Here is a 22,982-nt window from a genome sequence, read left to right as displayed (position 1 = left end):
GGCATGCTTTGTGAGCATGAGGATGGGATCCAGCAGGATAAATGCATTAAAGCAGCGGTTAAAGCAGGTGCTGTGTGGTGGCCGTGTGAATGGGGGCGTGCTGATTGAGTGCTACAGCACGGCTTAGCACATGACAGCCACATGTTGTATAGCCACTGATCATCTAAGACGACTGCAGGACTCACCCAACATCTGACTGAAGAGCAGCTGCTCCAGGTCCCCGAGCACTGTGACCACCAGCTCTGGGTCCACCTTTAGATAAGTGTCCCCTTGGCCTTTGGATCCGGAGTCCCCTCCTGCCATTGCTCCAGGTTTCTTTGCTGTGGCCTTGGCCTTGCTGGACAGAATCTCATCGTCAGACTTGCCATCCTCAGGTGCCTTGCTCAAGGGCTTTACCTCAGCATAAGGACCGCGCGGGATGCGGCTCTGTTTGCTCAGAGCAATTGGAGCCGCAAGAGGGGCAAAGGGCTTTGATTTGCCCTGGAAGAGTGAATGTTCAGATTTGGAAAGGTTTCTGGAAAGAGGGGCACCCCCTCCAGCGCTGGTGCCCCCTCCTGCTGTCTTTGGCTTGCCCGTCTTGCTCTGCCCTGCTCCGGGCTTGGCCATATCATCACACCATTTGGGCTCGTAAAGATGCAACTTTTTCTCTGCATCTGTAAGGACAGCTAAGTTTGTCATAGACCGCTGCTTTCGGAGACTCGTGGACACTGGTAGCCGTCCCTCGGAGCTCCCTGCTCTGTACACCTTGAATTCGCTGCGCTGTGCACTCTGGGGCACTCCAGACTTAGTAGATATGGTCCTCTTGGCTGCCATTCCAACTCCTTTACCTTCTGCTGCTTGGCCATACGCCTTTGTGCTGTCGCTTCTCTCCATCTTCAGATTGTCTCCTGTGCCTTTCACAGTATTCCTGAGCAAGCGTCCTGCATCAGGGCATACAGAGCAGCATCAGCAGGGAGAAAAGCACCCCTGCTTTAACCTTGTGCAAAAGAGGCATAAAATATTTCCTTTAAGGCAATCCCGGCAGTAGCCTGTGTGCTCCTCTGGCTGCTGCAGCTGTTGCAGTGCTGCCCCTGTCTCTCCCTCTCCTCCCTCTCCTCCTTTCCTCTTTTCTTCCTCTCCTCTCGCAGTAGCCCACCCTTGTGCCACTGAGGCGCGCAGCAGCAGAATGACAGCAGCGGCAGACACTCCTGCGCAACCTCCCCCTGCTCTCTGCTGCCTCCGCCTTTCCTCCTCCTTCACCCACTCCTGCATTTAAGGATGCTCCGAGGTGTCTCCACTAACACGCAGAAGCCTCAGACGTTTGTGGTTTTACACGGCTGTCATTTCTCCTTTATAAATGGTGTTTCCCACCATTTTCTTGATTTCCTTTGTTCTTCCCCTCCCCCTTCACTACTACTGCACCCAGTTCAATACTCTCGACACGATACATGCTTTATGATGTGGTATTGATATTGATGTGTGGATAGAAACAAATTTAGACATGTAATTAGCTTCATTAGCCCCAAACTGATGGTAAGTGTAAGATTAGAATTATTTTGAATTTCACCAAACAGAAAAAAGCATAAAGAATATCCATTGATTGAAGTTACTGATCATATCAATACCACCTTTTAATATGAATACGGCATATGTTAACAGAGTAATACCCATAATTATGATATGAATATTGAGTGTCATACAGTGAAACCATTCAAATGTGCATGATGAATTAACAGCCATAGTACTGTAACTTGGCCAGGAATCCCATGAGTGTAGGAGGTAATGAATGACATTTAACACCAGAGCTGTAATACGCCCATAAGCCTGTGGAAACATTAGCATAAAACAGAATATAATTTTGCCTGTAAAACCAAGTCATGCAGCTTTATAAACTCCTGGTGACATATGAGTGCAGTCATGTTTTTTCAGACAGACCACAGCTGTCTCTCAGGAGCAGACTCTATGGAAACCACCCTTACTTGCTGATATGTCATCTGCAGCAGACTTCAGCTCGACTCTAACACGGCTGCCAAACAAACAGCCATATATGAGTTTATGCATACAACAAAAGCGTTTCATTTCTTACATTCTGTACTGATACTAGAATGCAGTTAGTAGCACCACATTCTTTCATAGTTGTTTCAGAGGACACACCGCTACTATCTTTATTTAGTCTTACAGCACCCGAGGCAACCCACAGAGTGAACTTATGAGTTTGTTCGATCTGGAAAAGTGTTTCCAAAACAATGCATCGTCTTGTTCTGTATAATCACATCTTTGGTAGATGTAGTCATTAAAGCTTGATTCTTCAAATGGAAAAAATATTTTAAAGGGTGGGGATTTCTCATAAAATACTGTATTATAAGGATTTGGAGGGCACATACCACAGCCATGTCATTAAATCTGCCCTTTCACACGAGCTATTAAGCAAAGAGGTCCAACCTATCTTAAAATAATCAAGTACAAACATATTAACTCTAACCAGGGGTTTGGATGAGCTCCAAAAGGATAGTCTTCTTAGTGTTGTTAACTAATCACAACAAACAACTAAGCAAGATACAAGTTGAAGATAATTATTTCTTTCAAGTTCATGGCATCTTGGTCTATTTTCCTTTTTCCAAGTGACAATCTCAAGGTCTGGTGGGGCTGTAGTGGATCCTTCATTTAGTTTCTTCCACAGTTGGCCCTGACTCTGCTGACCGCCCAACTAAATATGAGCAAGCAGAACATGACAACGTAGCAGCTAGATTTGGTGGATTCAGCAAAAATAAAATCTGTTTCGACTTTTCTCCTCTTTCCCTGAATATCTAATGTTGTCATATGTTCAATGCCAGAAGTCTTCACTGACAAAGTCTTCTTTTTACATCAGAACATTTCATCGTCACATGCTATGCACATTTCCTTGTGACCGCTTATGGACGGACGGAAAAAACAACAGACAATACTGGGCTTGCATCAATAAAAGCTGTGGACAATCACTGTAAATCTCTGTTGGAGGTAAGTTTAAGGGTTTATGAATCATATCCCCTCAGTGAGAGCTTTGACTATCACTGAACTTCTTTGTGCAATGAGCTACAGCCTGCTATAAGCTGACTCTGCAATATGGAAAGTCACAAGGATAAGATTTAAGTTTTCAAAACATGATCCATGTTGTGTTTCAACCCATCGTCTTAGATGTTTATGCACAGGTTTCCACAAAATAAATCCACTGTAAAAGAAAAGTATGACATTTTATCCTTCTGCCAGCTTGTAGTTAGGGGCAGATGACAACATAAAAAGACACGTCTCGAGCTGGAGCATCCCTTTGGTGTGTGTTAGGAACTCCCTAACAGGACGTGAAAGGCGATCCTACCATCAAACCGCGAGACTCGGAGCTGCATCTGTCCACCATCAGCAGAGCTTAAAGTCCCCGATGAACCCACAGCAAAGTGCTTCTCCCACAGTCATCAAGATAATGAAGGAGCCACTTAAAGCCTTATAGAATAGCACAATCACATCTGGACTTGGCTTTAAGAAGCACTAAGTGTTAAATATATGTGTGAGTAAAAAATAAATGACTAGAGGCATTGCTGTATGTATTATAGATTGTCGCTGTAATCCCTCATTTGTCCAGGAGTGTTCTATTGTAGAAAAAGATTCAGTTGTAGTCATCTGGACACATTTGGAGACATTTCAACTCTCATCCAAGCGTCATTCTCAATCTGCAGATCTAGTCTGATAACTCTGATTGTGTTTAATCTTGAGACTAAGTTTAAAAAGAAGAGCTTTCGCCACACAATGTTCAACAAAATTTGACTAATTAAATTAAAGCTCACATTTATTGTTTTTTCATATATTTTAAATAAATGTAGTGGACCTTATCCGACTAATTTCATTGACAAAAACAACACACACGAGTTATCGTCTGTGCTATTATCAACTTCTAAAATACAATTTTGTCCATGCGACATTGTCAATGCCTGGTCTCTTCTGGTCTCTTCTGGTCTCTTCTGGTCTGGTCTGGTCTGGTCTGGTCTGGTCTGGTCTGGTCTCTTCTGGTCTCTTCTGGTCTCGTCTGGTCTCGTCTGGTCTCGTCTGGTCTCGTCTGGTCTCTTCTGGTCTCGTCTGGTCTCTTCTGGTCTCGTCTGGTCTCGTCTGGTCTCGTCTGGTCTCTTCTGGTCTCGTCTGGTCTCGTCTGGTCTCTTCTGGTCTCTTCTGGTCTCGTCTGGTCTCGTCTGGTCTCGTCTGGTCTCGTCTGGTCTCGTCTGGTCTCGTCTGGTCTCTTCTGGTCTCGTCTGGTCTCGTCTGGTCTCGTCTGGTCTCGTCTGGTCTCGTCTGGTCTCGTCTGGTCTCTTCTGGTCTCGTCTGGTCTCGTCTGGTCTCGTCTGGTGGCGAGAGGGAACTACATATACCATGATGCTTTGCTCAACATGAAGAAATAACAGCTATTAGGCACATATCTTACGTATTTGGTATTTGACTAATAAAAGCCTTGCCATGGTATTTAAAAAAAAATATTGCTGAATATATTGTTGGATTGGATATCGTCACATCCCTCATTCGTCCAGGAGTGTTGCATTGTAGATTGAGAATGACTCTTGGATGAGAGTCGAAACAAATGACTACAACTAAATCTTTTTTCTATAATCCCTACTCGAGATAGAAACTATAAGAAGATTAACTAGAAAAACACATTACTAGTTAATCAATTTGTTTATACAATGCCTAACTAGTTTGTATTAATTATGATTTGTGGTCACTGCCATCAATATTCAATCAATAACTGAGTGCAATTTACTTTGGTAAATCAATAGCACTTGTGCCTGGTGCCACTTTAATTAGGCAGGTCTTTTCTTTCAGCTTCAATATGATGCCTGATGAATGGAAGGTTAATTGTGTTGAATATTCATGTTTCAGTCTGAGTACAAGTACAAAAACATGTTATTGTCCTCGTTAGATTGTGATAAACAGTTTTATGGATTGTTTGGCCGAAAAAATATGAGACAGAGTAACATTTAAGCAGTTGTCCTCACGAGACGTGTCCTTCCGTGCCAAGAATCCTCATTTCCCACATGTGCATCAAGAATGAACTGAAGTAGTTCCTGATGTGCCTAGCAGGTGCTCCATTCACCACAGTGTTTTTGTTGGGACTTGGCCACAGATTCAGTGAGAACAACTGGACTGCTGAACTGAACCAAATATTGACTTGGAATATGTGTGCAACAGAATGCAACTGGGAAACTGTGGGGTTGTCTTGTTCAGTACAGAACAGTCACTTTTTTATGCAGGATTAATTCATGATTATCCTTGAGTTACCATATTATATCACAAGACAGATGCCCAAACATGTAATCCACCGGAAACATGAATTACTTTGAATGAACAACAAACAATCTCTTTTTATGATATCACACAGAATATTCCGATTTTGACCCATAGCGATGTAAAATAATGTCTAACAAAAATAAAAAGACATGTTTCTCTTTGTTCAGTAAAATACATAGACCTAGTGCACTGTATTAAAAAATAAGGCTCACCAAGATCATCGCAGCAAACCTCCATGGAGTCAGAAGAGCAGTCACTCAGATCATCCAGAGAGGCGTCCATCTCCTCTTGCATTTGAAACCTAGATGTAGTTAAAACTCTTATTTGAATATCACAAATGTTGTAACATTGAGCTGTAGTGAACAAAGGAAACTCTTGGTCAGCTAAAGACATTCCCTGTGCATCATCAATTGACTAAAAGGAGGCAAAAACCTGTGTGAGATCAAAAGATGATAAATAAAGTTCTGAACTGAGAAGTACTAGTAAACAAAACAGCCATCTTCAAGTGAAAAGGCAGATTCAATTGTCCAGCCACTCCCAAAACTCAAGTCAACTCGCTCAATGCTTATGTTCCCAATACAATTATTAGTTAAATTAGTCTAATATTAACTTTGGTCATCTAAGACTCCATCGACCAATTAATCGACCAAATGACTACAGCCCTAGAAACATTATAGATCCAGTTGTTAGAATAAGGGCCACGTTTGGACCATATTCGGATGTTTAAAATGGTCAAAACTAAGTGACTATTACAAAGTATGTACCGTATTTTCCGGACTATAAGTCGCACCAGCCAAAAAATGCATAATTGAGAAGAAAAAACATAAGTTGCACTGGAGTATGAAATGTGGTTGCAAGTGTGAAATAAAAAGAAAAGTGTCAAATAACAAATAATATCACATATAAGTCGCTCCGGAGTATAAGTAAGTATAAGTATGAGTACAAAACTATGAAAAAAGGTGCGACCTAAAGTCGGAAAATACTGTTAATTTTGTTGATGATTATGTGTATATTCAACTATAACTGCACTTACCTGAACCTGAATGGAGCCACAGCGGCCATGTTGATTTTCCCTGGCTCACTTACTCTTCGGGCCATCTTGAAAGGGGGATAGGACGCCCTCCCTTGGACGCGACTGGACGCCTCTGGTTTTACAGCCCTCAGGTCCTGGTAGGAGTTATTCCCCACCTCTTTCCTGATGTTGTCCACTGTCACCTGGGGCACCTTGGGGATCTCATTACCATTTGTGCCTTTAGAGCTGAGCAGACGTCCTCCTACAAGGCCAAGCTGGACATTACAGAGAGGATCACTTTCCTCTGGGGCGGGCCTCATGCGATATTTACCAAAAGTCCAGTTTTTGTTTGCGTTTCGCCTGAACTGAAGATCTCGCAGAGCTCTGTGTGTCAAGGTGCTGGAGCGGAGGTCAAGAGTGTCTTTAGATCGAGGGGTTTCTCTCTTTGGTATCTGCGGGCTGCTGTAGGCCGAGCACGTGCCATCGGTGCGAGCAGTTCCCGCTGGGCTTCTGTGAGCGTGTATGCCAGTCTTTTGCCGTAGCAGGTGGCTCTTCATAGCGCCACCTTTTAGCTGCTCGGAGTGGGCAGAGGAAGCAGAGGATTGGGAGCATGAGGGGCGTCGAGCAGATGTGTATGGAGGCTGTACCGGAGGATGTGGGAGGCTTCTATAATGGTGTCCTCGATCTATTGTAGGCAAGGGCAGGATGCTGTGGGGTAAAGGCTGAGTGGACCTGACACCCATGTCACTTTGGCTCTGGGACATCACTTTGAAGTTCACTCCACCACTCATGATCACAGTCGGTCAAGTCAGATCTGGAAGATAAGCCAGGACACATACAATCCTCAGCAATTTAGCAGAAAAACAACAAAATGAATTGTCATAGGCCGATATTTTTTCACAAAGCAGCTAACCAACAACACATTTCAGACTGCATTTAGTCAGAAAAAGAGAAAATGTGGTTACGCAATGTAAATATGAGTGAGAGTAATGATGGGTGACAGTGAATGCATTTTGTTGTCTGTTTCTGGCCGTCTAAGCGTGTTGTTGCTGCAGACAGACTTTGAAACAGCTGTGCACTCCTAGGCGTCTACCTCACCACAGACTAGATGACTGACTGCATGTATGGAGCCGGGAAATGGGAGAAGATGGTTTAAGGCAGCCCCCATTATGCCTTATGTATGTATCAGTTACAAACGTGTGGTTGCCTAAAGGACTGAGAGGCAAATTACAATAGTTACCAGATTAAAATCAAGGGTCAAATGATATAGACATGTTAACCTCTGACAAATACATTTGTAATCAAATAATAAAGCATGGAATTTAATGATAAAAAGGCAACATATGTTTAAACAGGCTTGGCGAATGTCATACAGCCACAACCTGCAGTGAAAACAGTGACAGACTGACACCACTTGGCACAGGCAGCAGGAGAGGGGCCCCTTTAATGCCCCGCCAACACCAGCTGCCCCTGCAGCACCCTAACCGCTCCGATCACACAGCCCTCCCGAAACTGTCCTGTCCAATGTCTATTCAAGTCTGTCATATTACTCTTTGTAGCGAGCCATGCTGTATGTAATGCAGTATTTTACCACTAGATGGGGTTGTTATTTTTACATTATATCCAACTATATTTTTACACAGGTAAAATAGTCGCAAGGTAATACAATTAGTGTGATAGTGACAAAATGTATATATTTGTTTGCATTATCCAGATCTTTCAACAATGCATCAGAAAAGTGCTAAAATGTACCAGTAAATGTCTTGGTTGAGGTTCATGTCTGCACAAAATATCACTTTAAACCCTTTTGAGCGATTACACTAGAGCCATTCTGAACGTCTGTGGCGCCGCAGCTCCCTTGTCAACCCCATGAGGCCCCGAATAATGATCTTGAAATTTATTTAAAATGATCTGTAAAGTTTTACCTAGGTTTACATATAAAAATACTAATAAAAGTGACAGTAAGCTTAATACTGATTCAAAATAGTACATTCACACAAATATATTATGTAAAGTGGCTTTCACTCTCAATATTATTTGATGTTTGTTGTGTGGACTACCTTTGGCAGGAGAAGTGTGTGATGGTCCAGAGTAAGACAAGACTCAGACAGAGACGAGCTGCTTTCCACTGCACGCTGCAGCTTACAGTAATGCAATTTGGACCCACAAGCGCCGTTTAAGTGATGGAGCCGATCGATGCGGGACAACAGTGAGCCACGGCCACTCCAAAGACCTCTCTGTCTCCACTGTCTGGCCCCCGGACACTCTCACACTCCCGCCACCTATCAACAAACTCATGAGTGACTCGCGTTACCCTCTTTGGTGACATCATGCTCCCTTCGCCCCGGGGCGCTTGGGAGTTTTCTTCACAATCAAGCACACAATCTGAATGCCTTTTTTCAAGAAGATTCCGTTTCATCGTGGTGTCTTCAAAGCAGTTCAAATATCTCTCTGTCTAACATGAAATCAACCCTTACACTTGGCCCGACTGGCAATTTGTCACAGAAATACCTCTTTACAAAACTAGGACGGCATAAAGATACTTTCATATGCTACAATCAATCAAAATGAATCGTTAAATTATAGCTTGACTATAAAACATAGATGGGCAACAGTGGAAATTGGTCAGTGGTTCGGAGGTTTAAGATGCTCACTGTAATTACACTGTTTTGTGGTCACACCTGATGACAGTTTTATTTGGTTTGCAGAAGTCCGACAAGCTTTCAAATTGTACCAGGAGATATTTCCTCTGCCCAATTCAATTTTCTCCCTTTGACAAGAGGCATGATCTAATTCTTATATATAGCACCAAGGCCCAGATTTGCTGTGTCCTCTTGTGACTTTGCACTGCGCGATTGAGGTTCAGCCAGGGCAAAATGCAAGACACGTTTTCCACCGTCTGAAAGCCAAATTCAACTGCACAGACTTTATAAGAAATGACAAGTTTGAGTCCACAGTAAACAACAGAATAATGTCTAGATCGAAAACCCATATGCCAGACAGTCAGTTACAATGGGTGAGCAAGTTTAGATATTCTTTAGAAACTGCTCCAAGAGATATCACAAGAAAGAGCAACTAACAGATGCCTCTTGTAGTCAAGTTAAGATAAAGTTAAAAGTACAACTCAAGTCAAGAAGCTAAAATAGCTACATTTAAACCAAATGTATTATTTGAATTATTATTTTTTTTTTTTTTTTAATCTGCCTGTGGGGTGCAGACTTTATATTTTTAAAAAATGTAATCCATTTTTATGCTGTATGACTTCAGGGTTCTTGTGGTCAGTTACGCTCTATAAATAACACAAAGATGACTTTAATTTGAAGCCTGCTTATCTTGTTTTATGAAATGATTAGATTTGTGTAAATGAGCTCATCACTTATTTTATGACAAGGATTAAGTCTCTCAGTGAGTCATTTAATGTTTTAATGTAGCTGCTGTATGGTGGTCCACCTCAGCCAGTTCTTTCAAAACAATTGTATCTATAATATATATTATATATATATATATATATATAATATATATATTTTATATATATATATATATATATATATATATATATACTTACTATGGAATATATATAGATTAGAAATAAAGATGAAAGCTCTGACAGGATCTGACAGAATTGTTATTGGTCCAGTAATAATAATGTAATAAAAATGGATGGATGGATCCTAAATAAATAGATGGGTAAAATCTCTTGCCTAGGACACGACAGAATAAAATCCTACACTTTGGGTTAGAGAACAAACAACTGACTGGCTGGACACTTGGAGAACATCCATCCATTTTCTCCATCCATTTTCTACCACTTGTTCCCTTTTGGGGTCGCGGGTGACTGGAGCCTATCCCAGTGACTTCGGGCCTTAGGCGGGGTACACCCTGGACAGTGGCCAACTTGTCGCAGGGCCAACACAGAGACATAACAGACACTTCACTCTCACATTCATTCACTAGGGCCAATTTAGAGTCACCAATTTTTACCTAACACATGCATGTCTTTGGACGGTGGGAGGAAGCCGGAGAACCCGGAGAGAACCCACGGTAACACGGGGAGAACATGCAGACTCCACCCAGAGAGATCATGTGATGTTGGTCTGGTCCGGGAATCAAACGCATGATCTCTTTCTTGGGAGGCAAGAGCGCTAACCGCCTTTGCCACCGTGCACCCCAACTTGGAGAACATGATATATATAATATCCAAAAGTAGGTTTTTTCAGCACAAACATGAATGATTTAATCAAATCAAGCTTGTGAATGAGGCCGTTATGCAACTGACCCATCCTGCATAATGAATTGCCCAAGAGTGGGGCAGTACTGCGACAGGCCTTTATTGTCTACTCTATAATGTCAAATGCAACATTTAAATTAGTAGGACAAATATGGACTAATATAATATTTACATAAAGTAATGCAATTTACAAGAACATGCCAAGTGTGCAATTGACAACAATACAAATACATGTATAAATACAAATTATCTTTGCCCCGACTAAGTTCCAAGAATAGGTGCATTGCGTAACATCTTTTTATGAAAGGCATTAAATATGTATTAGCTTTTCAGGACCATCCCATGTCATTTTGGGTTAGCTAAGGTGGAACATCCGCCACAGAAGCCAGAAGAGCAAAGAAAGACCACAAAAACATTCACAGTAACCTAGTATTGAAAAGGAGGCGGAATGTATATAGGAAAACAATACAATACTGTATGTTGTGTTTATTGAGTTACAAACCAGGACAATGCTATGCCTGATTGTGGTTTGAATATATGAAAGGAAACCCAAAGCATCTGTTACATGCATCAACCACAAGTAGAAACACCAGACATGGTACACACTTATTCAACACCATTCTCCTCTCACTATAGTCTGTGTTAGCTTGCTCTACCTTAAATCAATAGGACTGATTTAACACTGGAATCATTAGAGTTAAAAAAGGCAGACTGTCCACTACAATGGTCCGAATGGAGATGACATCATGCATCATTTGTGTTATTGCCACTGCCAGAGTCCTCCCTGTAAAGAATTGAATTATGGCACCATCTGTGTTGTGTGCATCATTATATAAAGGGAGGCATTGAGCCACTCGACCCATAATGGACATTTGCTTTGGCCTGGTGGATAATGCACTGTTAGACATACAAGTTTGTGACCGTTAAAGTCATCTGTGGATATAATTAGGTTTTATTGGAAATAAATTCTGTCCACAACTTTTTAATAACAGGGATATGGACTGTTTCTTTGTAACTTATGATGTATTTTTCATGATTCTTCAATATTACATGTGTTCTGATCCAAAAACCAAGACAATTTTAAAATGTCCTACATATGTTTTGTTTTTCAGAATTAATACTTTTGATATTATCTGGGCATCACTTATTGTATTTTATTTTATTTATTACAACTCTAATACTTGACTATGTGACAAAGTATCCTGAAAAAGATTGTGATAAAGTTGGCTCAAATACAAGAGAAGCTCAACAAAATGAACGTACTGTCACTTGAACCAAACATGATATTTACAGTGATTTATTTAGTGCAACACTAAAAACGACAGGAAAAGTCCAGTTTGTTTTGTTTGATCAAACCTGGAGTGAACCACAGCTCAATTTCACAATAGCAGCCAGTGCAACTCTACTGTTACAAAAAAGGATATCACGCTATTGATTACTATAAATAAGCATTTTTAGTCCGGTCTATAAACTTTTTAGGCACAAGCAGCTACAATAGCGTGCAGAGACTCAAGAAATCTAAAACAACAATACTTTCTCATTTAGACTGCTCCCTCTCATATATTCGTATACTCATTCTTGCTTTTTGTGTCAATGTAATTCACTGGATGAACAGTCCAAAGCCTCGTACAGCAGCAGACTAGCATGAGTCAGCACTCCCAGTCCCAACATTTACAGAGAACATGCTTTCCCATCCCAGGACAATAAAGGTCCAGTGCAGAACAGAAGGGTCTTTGTAGCAATTAGTTCAGCAGCCTGATTCTGTCCTATTTACCCCGGGGTCTCAGAAAAGCTACTTTGATTTATACAAATGATGAGCACATAAGTTCCATAAACGTGTATCATGTTAAGTTGACACAGTATGGGAACTTTTCCACTCACGTTTGTATCAAAGCAGTCTGACATAAGCAGCAGAAACATGCAACTTTAAACTACATAAAATACAACAAACCTCAACTCAAACTGGTGAACATTGTAAAGGGTGCAAGACTGACCTTCAGTGTCAATTACTTACCTATTTATAGAGTGGTGTGATGGCTAATTCAGAAAGTCCCATTACAATGCAACGGCTCAGAAATCTATCGTCCGCTGATGAAAGCTGCAGACCAAAGGCATGCGCTGGTCCGTCCACTGTCTAGATCAAAGTAGGGCTGCTCTCTGCTCTCTTCCCGCTTGCATAACAATACTCCAGACACATCCTCTGCAGCAGTTGTGGATGTGCAGCTACCAGGCACCGCCACTCTTCTCCAGCTCACAAATGGACCTGGACCGCTGTAAAGTGGCAAGTCACAAAGTAGGCCAAGTAGAACCTGATGAAATCCTCATGCACGAGCTTCCCGTCCTCATTCGTTGAGTGTGCATCTTTTCTGCCCTGAGTCACAGCCTGAGCCACTGAACTGGACTGATTTGAATTGTCACTTTGTGTTTGTCACTGGCCGCTTATGGGGCAATGCTTCCTCGCCGTGACCCACTGTGGGAATGTGGGCTATAGGGATGGACAGTGATTATGATGGACATTATCACACCTTGTTCTAATAGATGAGCTGTGGATTGGAGGGGGAAAGTGTCAGAACATAAAATGCACAATGCAACTTAATAGCAGCAGTGCAAGAGCAGGACATACAATAAAGAACAGGCAGAAAGTCCAGATTTAGATTATGCCCAGAGCAAGGTGTAAAGTCAAGGAAGAGCGCGGTGCTGTTAAGGTGGATCAGTGACACCTATTTGAAGTTAAAGAGGCAGTACAGTACACACATACCTGTAGCTACTGTCAGACAATAAAGCAAAGTAAATCACTGAAAGCTGCTTTGCAATTTATGGAATGCTATTTCATTTTACAGGTTTGCATAGACTGTTGCTTTTCAGTCCTGCTGCATCAAAATGACATGGTTACAAACAACCTGGAACCTATTACTACTACTATTACTACTACTACAACAACAACAACAACAGTAACAATAACAACAACAGCAACTCAAAACCAAACACATGTATATCAACTCACATTATTCAGCATAATTGTGTTAATGGCTCTCCACTTCATATAATTGCCTTGTCAAATCATTCATTCCAACAGGCTACTGGTCACACTAATACATCTGAAATGGGAGACAACACACAACCATCTGACCTTGAGAAAAAACGGGGAGAACAAATTATGAACGATATACAATCTATTGAGCTGTGCAGAACATAATTACTGTTTAATTAACTGGGCCAATCTACGGGATCAAGCCGGTGCGAGGCAGGTACAAACAGACGCGCTCTGCAGTCCCAGACACGTCCTCCGCGTCTCAAAGTAGTAGCCGTGATGCTGCTGCTTATTAATCATACACATCACAGTCTATTGCTCCCTTTACGCTTGACTTAACAAACCCGTGTCACCTTTTGCATCGATGCAGCAGTTTGCAACCAACCAAAGCTACCGGCGAGGAGAGAAAGAGTCTAGTGAAAGGTAGAGAGAGGGACAGAGAGGGGAAGAGAGAGACATGGGTGTGTCTCAGCGTCACAGTCCACCTAAACGAGCTGTTACTGACCTCTGCTGGTCGCGTTTTGAAACTGCAACGATATTAAAAGCAGTTGGTTTAAATGCATTACGGTCCAGTCCAGTGGAAAGATTCCCTGATACATGCAATTACCGAATTTCCCCCATAAAATAAAAGTAATTCTGTTTAGGGAGCGTACAAACTCCTTATCTACATCTAAATGACATTACAAGGCTGTACCAGTTGGAAACACAGTGATTTGATTCTTTTGACCACACTGATTAGGTTTGGGTCAGGTTTGAACATGCAGGGTAACGATTTAGTTCAATTAAATTAGTGCTGTGTAAAGCTAAAGGGCTTGGAAAAGGATTTGTATTTTTCGGTGACATTGTAGTTCAGTGACCACAAATGATGAGTATTAATGGGAATACTAAGAATGTAATTAGATATTTCTTAATGTTTTGTGGTTATTAATCTGTATTCAACAACTGTGTTTTCCAACCACGCTTTTTGTTTCAGCATCATATGGATGATTTTGGACGTAATCGTAAAATGCATCATTACATGCTTTATAAACACTATGTATTGCCTGAATAACTAACTAATCTGCCAAATACCACTTAATCAACAATAACATGTGGTCCTAAATTAAAGTGTTGGTTTAGTTTTTGCATTTGGTGTTCTTTGGCAATAACCTGCAAAAAAGGATGAACTGAAAGAATTAAAATAGGACATGATCTGCAATCATTCAAGACATTAATTACGTAACATGATAGTAGATTTAATAAAAATAACAAAAAAATAATAAAAAATAGAAAGTAGATTTAATAAAAATAACAAAAAACACATTTTCTGACTTTTGTTTTCACTATAGGTCAAAAGAAATAGCTGTGCCTGTGCAAACACACTGCAAATGAAAGTAAATATAGCATGCCTATTTTATTATTTCATCCAACCCTAGTATTAAAATCAACAAGAAAATCTAAAAATGTAAGCAGATGAATGGTGAAGCAGACCCACCTGAAAGCTTGGCAATTTTTTCTACAGTCAAAGCTGCCAAAACGAAGACATCATGGGGAAGCGTTTTGGTTTAGGTCAAGTGCAAAATCCCTGAGTCGAGCCCAAAACTCCAGTCACATAAGCCTGGAGCATTGCCCAGCCGCGTCCTTCTGTTCTCCTCCTCCTCCGGGTTTACCGCGCTCTCTTGATCACTTCTCCTCCTCTTCTTGGCTCTGTCTGTCATGAGCCGCCTGGTCACATGACTCCAACTAGCCCAGGCGGATCATGTCCACGAAGCAGAGACAGAGGGCTAGTGTTGGCCAACCATGGACTATAAATAGTCTTCTGGAGTTCATCACTGTCTCCTCAGATGATGATGAGGATCCTGGAGGGGCGGGGAGGAGAGGGAGGCTTGGCACTATGTATCAGCATCCCCGCACTTTTAACATAAGAAACAAAATAAATCTACAATAGTCTAGACAATCTGATATTATTTTAACAGCCATGCATTCAGATGGCAATTTGTAATGCAAGTAAAGGTCACATGTCCACTTCTCTTACTGAAGGGCTACAACTGTTGAATGTCAGAGTGGACAAGTCACAGCAAAATGCCATCTGTGCCCCGAGTCTAGACATGCCATTAATACTGCAAGTCATTTAATAACACGGGACGACGAAAATCACTTTGATGGCATTGTATAATTGACTGGTTTGCTTATTAAATGATGTGTAAAATTGCATTGTATTACGAAATGCACAAATATCTTATAGGTGTATGTGAATATTCTGGTTGTTTGTAATGTTCCACAGAATGCTTTTTTTTTTTTTTTTTACCATTTTTGCATTTCAGATTCTCATTCAGACAACTCTATCCTTCCTTAAAGGAGCAATGCAATAGAACAGCATCAGACAATAAAAATCAGTTTAACAAACCAATCACACAACAAACATGGTGGAGCCCATTCATAATCATATGTGTGAAATAAAAGAGGCTTAAAATAGCACACAAGAGAGAACCCCAAGACCTGCAAAAAGTTTAACAGCCTAATAGCTGTCGGAATAAAAGATTAGGGGTGATGGTTAGTTTTAATACGTACGGTAAGACATAACTCCATCTTTCAGAGCAGGGTCTGATAGTGTAATATCACACTGGCCTTACAGGTTACAGAAAGAAGACAAGTCTCCATGAACTACAATGATTTACAAACAAATGTTTATAATTGAAAAAAGCCTTGAGAATATTCTCCACAGACCTGACCTGATCTGTCCATATGGTTAAGTTACACCTTTGTGTCATCATAGGGCCTCGCATTTGACCCGTCCTTCAATGCCGCTGAGACTGAGACAATGCTGTATTGTGAAAATCGTAGTTCCCCAGAGCTTTGTCTGGTCAGAGGGTCAGGTCATCAAAGTAATAATCTGTGCCAAATAAAGATAAGTTAATACATGATACCACAAACAAATAATTGGACATTGGGTGTTTTTGTTTGAAATAAATAATAATTATCACGTAATGCATTTGTGGGGGCCAGAGTTTTGGACCGGCCCCTGGAAAGTCTGCGGATCAGCAGGGGGGGGCTTCAAGGAAAAAAGGGCAAACCACTGCTATGACGCAATGACACCTCCATGGCAGAAAAGTGACATGGTGCACCTTTAAGTCTCAAGTTTTCAGGTATATTCAAGAGAGTATTGTACTATGCTCACATTCCCTGTTGTGTTAAGGGTGAACAGTAGGGGAGACCACTTGACCCACAAGTCACATAGTCAATTAAAAAGTCTATACATGGTCTCTGGAGAGGACGTCCCATGACCTCTACCAAGAAGAGCAAGGGTTTTACTTATGTGACAAATTACTCAAAGTCTACAACAAAGATGAACCAAAAGAGTTGGAAAAGTGACAAAGGGGTGAACAATGCCCAGAGAAAAGCAAAACAAGCGCAAGGAAGAAGCCACAACATCACATTTGTTTTGTGTTCTTCGGAAATTAAAAAAGGGCTTTTCATTAGGTTTTAAGATGACAAATTGGCTTTAAATTCTGTTTGAATGAATTCCAATAGCTCATTGCTGCTCTTACAAGGTCATTCTCAAATGTAGCATGTTTCACACTCTCCTCCCTTCTTAGGCGCTCGCTCTGCCTCCAGACTCCTCCTCAGTCGCTCCACTGTCCACTCAGCCTCTCACTTCTTAGGCCAACTTTTTGAGTTCAGCTGCATCTTCAGAATAAAGAGCAAAAACATTCAACACCGGACAGGTAAGCACTTTAGACTGTAGAGCAATATTTTTCTATTTTTGAACTGAAATAATACCTGAGACTATGACACATTTAAAGCTTGATGTTTGGTTTTTGCTGTAAATTAGCATCGTAACATCAAATTGCCTATTCATAACAAGTAAAACATAATTGTATCAAACATTTCAATAATTAATCTGCCTGATATATTGGGGATTTCACTTGTAATTTTGTCAGAGTTCAAAAATACGTTGAGCTGAAATGTTCTAGTAATTTACATTTTATTGTTAACCTTGAGTCATTGGTATAACTCCTCTCCTTTTATGGATGTCGCTACCTCCGATTTGTGTTAACGATAATGACCATTGGCTGAACTAGACAGTGAATGAAGACATGATAAATAGGTAAATCAGTTTGTCTTGTGTGTGGTCGCAGAATGCCTTTAGGAGGAGGAAACAAGTGCGGCTGCTGCCAGAAAACTGTGTACTTCGCAGAGGAAGTGCAGTGCGAGGGGAAGAGTTGGCACAAATCCTGCTTTCTGTGCAGTAAGTATTCACATCTCACATAATCTTCTTAAGTTGTCGAGCGACTCACACGAACCATTCAGAGAGAAGAGAGAAAAAAACTCAGATAAAAGTGGAGTGTGGGGTATTTGACAGGAGGAATCGAGCATCCGCAGGTTCGCACTTAGGAATCCCACTCCTTATTTGGACAGCGTGCAAACATGTGACAAAGTTTTCCTTAAAAGGCAGAGGAGGACACATGGCTCTGCTCAAACACAGGCCAGGATTTATCGGAGCTGACGGAGAATGCAGTGAGTGGAATGCAAATAAATTGTGTAAAAAGTCAAGCAACGATATAGGTTACGTCAGGGTGTTATACTTCAGAGACATCGTTTCTTTTATGTTCTTGTAAAAGAAAAACAGAAAAATCCACCGCATTGTGATCATATCAAAAGGATTGTGTGGACTCACTGCACACGCTTCCAAGCACAAGAACAATAGTTAACTTTAGTGTTGGAAGTGCCCTCTACTTACAATGGGGCAGCAGGAGTTCAAGAAAACAGAACATTTACTTGATTGTTGTCTTATGCCTTATGACTACAAACGTTTTTATTACATTTACATGGCCAGAAAAAATTACAAAACTAGAATTGTAGAAAAAAGATTCAGTTATAGTCATCTGGACACTGTTAGAAAAACAAGATGTTTCGGCTCTCATCCAAGAGTCACTCTTTATCTATGGATCTAGTCTGAGTATTTATTCTCCTCTGAGAAAGCGCTCCCCTCTGGGCGGAACCTCCTGATAATAGCCTGTCTTGTTTACAGTTTCCCCTTAAACTAAACTTCTTAGTTATCCTAACATCCCAGGACCATATCAATCCTATTGTTAGCTGGCTGCCGCTCCCTCATCACTGATGAGTACATAATCAGCACCTGACTGGCCCGAGCTGACCCCGCCCCTTGGTTTCAAAATGCTGCTGTTCACCTGTTTCAGTAAATTAAGCCTTAAACCTCCATTTCTGTTTAAAGAGGGATTCTCTTTTAACAAAAATGGCCTCTTTAACTCATCTTTCAAACATGCTTAGAATCTTCACCTCACTGCCAACAAAAGAGTGGTTTGTGGCTCTTAGATGAAGATTCACGGTGTTCTGTGGTCCTGAATTTGTGGTCTTCTGATTGTGGTTTGAAAGAGGAGTAAAGGAGGTCATATTTGTTTATATGCAGCAGGATGTTGAAGCCATTGGGCGGCATCAGCCCTGGTCATTCAGATGCTAACCAGGTACTCATCATCATTTTTTGTTTTTATCATAATTGTTTTGTTTTTAGTTTTTAGTTTGCCGGGTTTTTTTTTTCATAATTGTCCTGCAAAAATGTGAACAATCAGACAGATTACTCACTCCGATGTAATTGTTCAATAATATAAAAACTCCAGATACGAGATAATAAAGTAGGTTTTTGGTGTGCATGTAGAAATAGCCATTAATTCTGAACAAAATTTGACATTTAATTCCTTTACTTAATCAATATAAAATGTCTGATTCCACAATATCCCCAATGAGACAGGTATCACAGTTAGAACTCAAGTGCACAAAGTAGTCAAGGCACTAGAAATGATTTGGGTAAACTACTACTCAGGTAAGAGTAACTGAACGGAACATCTGATTCATAATATGAAGTTAATGTAATTTGAGAGACAAAACATAAAACAATTAAAAAATATATCTTACCACAAAAATTCGAAAAAGAAAAAAAAAAGTACTCAAAAAGAGTACTGTTACATATTTATTATTTAGTAGAAGTAAACACATAATCAAAAAGTACATGTAACTGAGTAATACCCACTTGACTTTATAGTTACAGTAGCATGTAAAGTCATTAGTAGTTCTTTCCAATAACTTTTAAAATAACTGTGACATAAATACATTACAAAATATGATAACTACACCATTTTGTAATGTTTTTTCTGTTCTTTGTATTCAGTGGTATGTAAGAAGAACCTGGACAGCACCACAGTGGCTGTCCATGTGGATGAGATCTACTGTAAATCCTGCTACGGCAAGAAGTATGGACCAAAGGGTTACGGCTTTGGAGGCGGAGCGGGGACCCTGAGCATGGACACTGGTGAAGGGCTGGGAATCAAGCCTGAAGAGTGAGTCTGGGCCAGAATTACACATTTTAAAAGTATTGAAAATAGGAGGTGTTTAATGTGACACGTTTTTGACAGACAAGCTCCTCATCGCCCGACGAATAATCCTAATGCCTCCAAGTTTGCCCAGAAAGCGGGAGGCTCAGAAGTGTGTCCTCGATGTGGGAAAACGGTGTATGCCGCTGAGAAGGTTATCGGAGGAGGCAATGTAAGAAGAGCAAATACATCGTGATATTTGTCCAATCGAAAATGTATCACTTTCTGTTCGTCTGCAGTCCTGGCACAAGGGATGCTTTCGATGTGCCAAATGTGGAAAAGGCCTGGAGTCCACAACACTGGCTGATAGAGATGGAGAGATCTACTGTAAAGGTTTGTGCCGATTTCGCCTTCAAATACTAAAAGGTTACTTCATAATCTGTTACTCATTTATTTTACTGATCTAGGTTGTTACGCTAAGAGTTTTGGTCCAAAGGGCTTTGGGTTTGGTCAGGGGGCCGGCGCTCTGGCTCACTCTCAGTGAAGCCCGCGGCAACAGCTCACCTTCAGCCACATCTGTGCTCTGCACCTGAGGCCCTCATCCTCACTGCTGCTTCTACAAGAGACTGAAAACAAGGGCAAAAGATTGTGCACGCAAATGTCGCTGCTCCATCTGGAGATTTGATTATATTACATATGCTCATGGTTTTTAGTGTGTGTGTTTATCCAAAGGATCTTAAAACGACTTAACAACCGGAAAAGTATAAAGCTTTTGTAAACTGACTTTCACTTTTAAAATTTTGAGGCAAGCAAATTCATTTAAAATAAAACAAAAATGCTGAAACATTTGACTGATCTTGAAGTTTGTTTTGTGTGTTTGTTTTTTTTGCAAGGTTTGGAATGGCAAGATTCCTCTCTGCTTTATTACATTTGGGCGTTATTGTAACTAATATTGCAAAGAATTATGCAGATTTTACAGTTAAAATGGAAGCTCATTTTGGAAAACGTTTTGATGTCAGACAGCTTTATGGACTATTCACTAAAAAAAGGCTTTGAGCTTAATATCAAAGGTTTTGGCATCACAAACTACTTTTTTAACTTTTAACATTAATCAAACAGGTTGAACCAGTGCAATGAATGACCTGAAAAACACATTCATCTACATCGACTGTTGACTGCACCTGAATAAAGGTGTTTGAACTAATGAGTCAGATGATGATTTGGGCAACAAAACATGCTTAAATAAGGGATGTTTTGGCCAAAACAGACATTTCAAAGCTACCACAGTGAATTGCACAATAATCTACTGGAACTCAAATTTGTCAACTATTCACACTGATTAAAAAGTCTTGTCTATGTTTATGAAATTAAGATTCACATATTTTCCCCATGTGGGACAATAAAGGAATATCTTATCTTATCTTATCTTTAGTTGTTTGAATAAGAAAAGCATTTGAAGCTAAAATGAAGATGGATAAATAAGAGAGTGAGATTATTTTTGGGCCTTATATCGCCACAGCATGTGCCACAGCTTCCAGGAGACAGTCTGGCAGTTAATCCCACATGCCGTGTACAGTGGAATTATAATCAGCTGCCATAGGCCAACGCTGCATTTCACAGTGTCATAAATCAAATCAGCCTGAGGGACTGAGACACTGACTCAGCTCCAGCTCGGGCTCTGGTCCAAACTCCTGTGGCACAACCACAACACAAACATTCTTTGTTTAACTATGTACCGCAGTATCAATGTAATAATATTACATTGATATACACATTACACGATTTAATGTGTGATTTTATATTCTTGTTAAAATATATATATATATATATATATATATATATATATATATATATATATATATATATATATATATATATATATATATATATATATATATATATATATATATATTTATTTATTTATTTATTTATTTATTTATTTATTTATTTATTTATTTATTTATTTATTTATTGAGCAATTTTGTGTAGGATATGACTTAGAGCTATGGTGTGTAGCCAGTGCGCCTACTGGTTTAGAAAAGTACTGCTGCTTGGTTTATGGACAGGCCAGGCCTCGTGTTCAACCTCCAGAACTCCAGACTCACTGAGCTGCAGAGGCTGCACTAGCACTGATGATTGTCTGCAGGTGCCGGGCTTTAGGTAGTGACCATTCAGATCAGAGAAAGATTTAGTTGTATGAAAATTAAAGCTGCATGAGAGAATAATTTGACTTTCTGATTGTACAAATATCTTGAGAACCAAAACCCCAGATTTTAACATGAACATTGTGGTCATCAAGTCCAATGTTTTTTTGTAAATAAGAATAAATCAACATTACAACTGTTATCAGTAAAAGCTATTATTGATTTGAAAATGCTTATGTCATATCTGGGGATACATTTATGTCATGAAATAAAAATTCTACATACACATTCGGCCTTTGTAGTGTTGTCTGGGAGAATAAATTGGAGACTGGCAGCATCACATGTTGCTGCAATTTGTCTATGTTTAGTTAGAGAGCTTTAGCCAAATGTATACTGGAAACTACATTCCTGCTTTAGAACCATGGCTTAACATTGTCTGTAGCTATTATCCTAATCAGCACAAGGGGCCCTGCCATCTCCAGGGAGTTATGGCACATCTTCAACTTTTCTATGAACAGTTCAGAAACAAAGCAAACAAACAAAAACAACATCATCAAGGAACTTCTTTTACAAATGTCTCTTTATGCAACGCTAATATAGGATGAACAAGACTGAATAAAAATAAAGATAGTTTCTTGAAAATTATGTCAAAAAGAGAAGCCTTATGCATTTAGGTTCACGTGAAAGTCCCTAAACCTGATGTGTCACATTCAGCGGCACATAATCCTCAAACAGAAAACAGAAAAGTGTGAGAGTGCCATTGGGCGTCACTATCTGTGTGCTTCTATTTAAAACTCCTTGTGATAGAGAGGAGGGACAAAGGGAGCAGAGATAAATATTCCCCTGTGTTCTTCTCCCCATCACTGTGTGGTCTGTCAGCATCCGAAGTATCCGCAGTACGGTAAGCTCTGGCTCCATTCACACTTAGTTATGTAGACTAGTTTGAATATTATTTATAAATTAACCTTTATTTAAC

The 22,982-nt window shown here is 40.3% G+C and overlaps 3 protein-coding genes across 4 annotated transcripts in view; 2 read left to right on the top strand and 1 right to left on the bottom strand.

Annotated features, from left to right (window-relative positions):
- Window positions 1–7,123, bottom strand: part of nav1b (neuron navigator 1b) — a 33,634-nt gene extending 26,511 nt beyond the window's left edge. The window contains exons 1-3 of the mRNA XM_072452135.1: window positions 6,317–7,123; window positions 5,496–5,584; window positions 186–920 (exon numbers count right to left, since the gene is read on the bottom strand). Of these exons, the coding sequence (XP_072308236.1) occupies window positions 186–920; window positions 5,496–5,584; window positions 6,317–7,086 (1,594 nt within the window). The 5' untranslated portion in view covers window positions 7,087–7,123. The remainder of the gene's footprint in view (window positions 1–185; window positions 921–5,495; window positions 5,585–6,316) is intronic.
- The window catches only part of LOC140365610 (troponin I, slow skeletal muscle-like), a 49,577-nt gene that overhangs the window by 24,420 nt on the left and 2,175 nt on the right, over window positions 1–22,982 (top strand). The window contains exon 1 of one of the 2 annotated variants that reach the window (XM_072452132.1): window positions 22,870–22,907. The exons of the other annotated variant lie outside the window; for it this stretch is intronic. The gene's annotated coding sequence lies outside the window, so the exon portion shown is untranslated. Of the gene's footprint in view, window positions 1–22,869; window positions 22,908–22,982 lie in introns of those variants that run through there. 2 annotated transcript variants of the gene reach the window in all.
- Window positions 17,117–20,617, top strand: csrp1b (cysteine and glycine-rich protein 1b). Its single transcript, XM_072452866.1, has 6 exons — window positions 17,117–17,258; window positions 17,673–17,782; window positions 19,721–19,889; window positions 19,965–20,094; window positions 20,162–20,255; window positions 20,330–20,617. The coding sequence occupies exons 2-6, from the start codon at window positions 17,674–17,676 to the stop codon at window positions 20,404–20,406; spliced, it is 579 nt and encodes a 192-aa protein (XP_072308967.1). The 5' UTR covers window positions 17,117–17,258; window position 17,673; the 3' UTR covers window positions 20,407–20,617.

This window comes from Eucyclogobius newberryi, unplaced genomic scaffold (genome assembly GCF_026437365.1).
Source record: "Eucyclogobius newberryi isolate DKJ021-1_F unplaced genomic scaffold, fEucNew1.0.hap1 SCAF_19, whole genome shotgun sequence".
Classification (NCBI taxonomy): Eukaryota; Metazoa; Chordata; class Actinopteri; order Gobiiformes; family Gobiidae; genus Eucyclogobius; species Eucyclogobius newberryi.
This window is presented reverse-complemented; position numbering and strand designations above follow the sequence as displayed.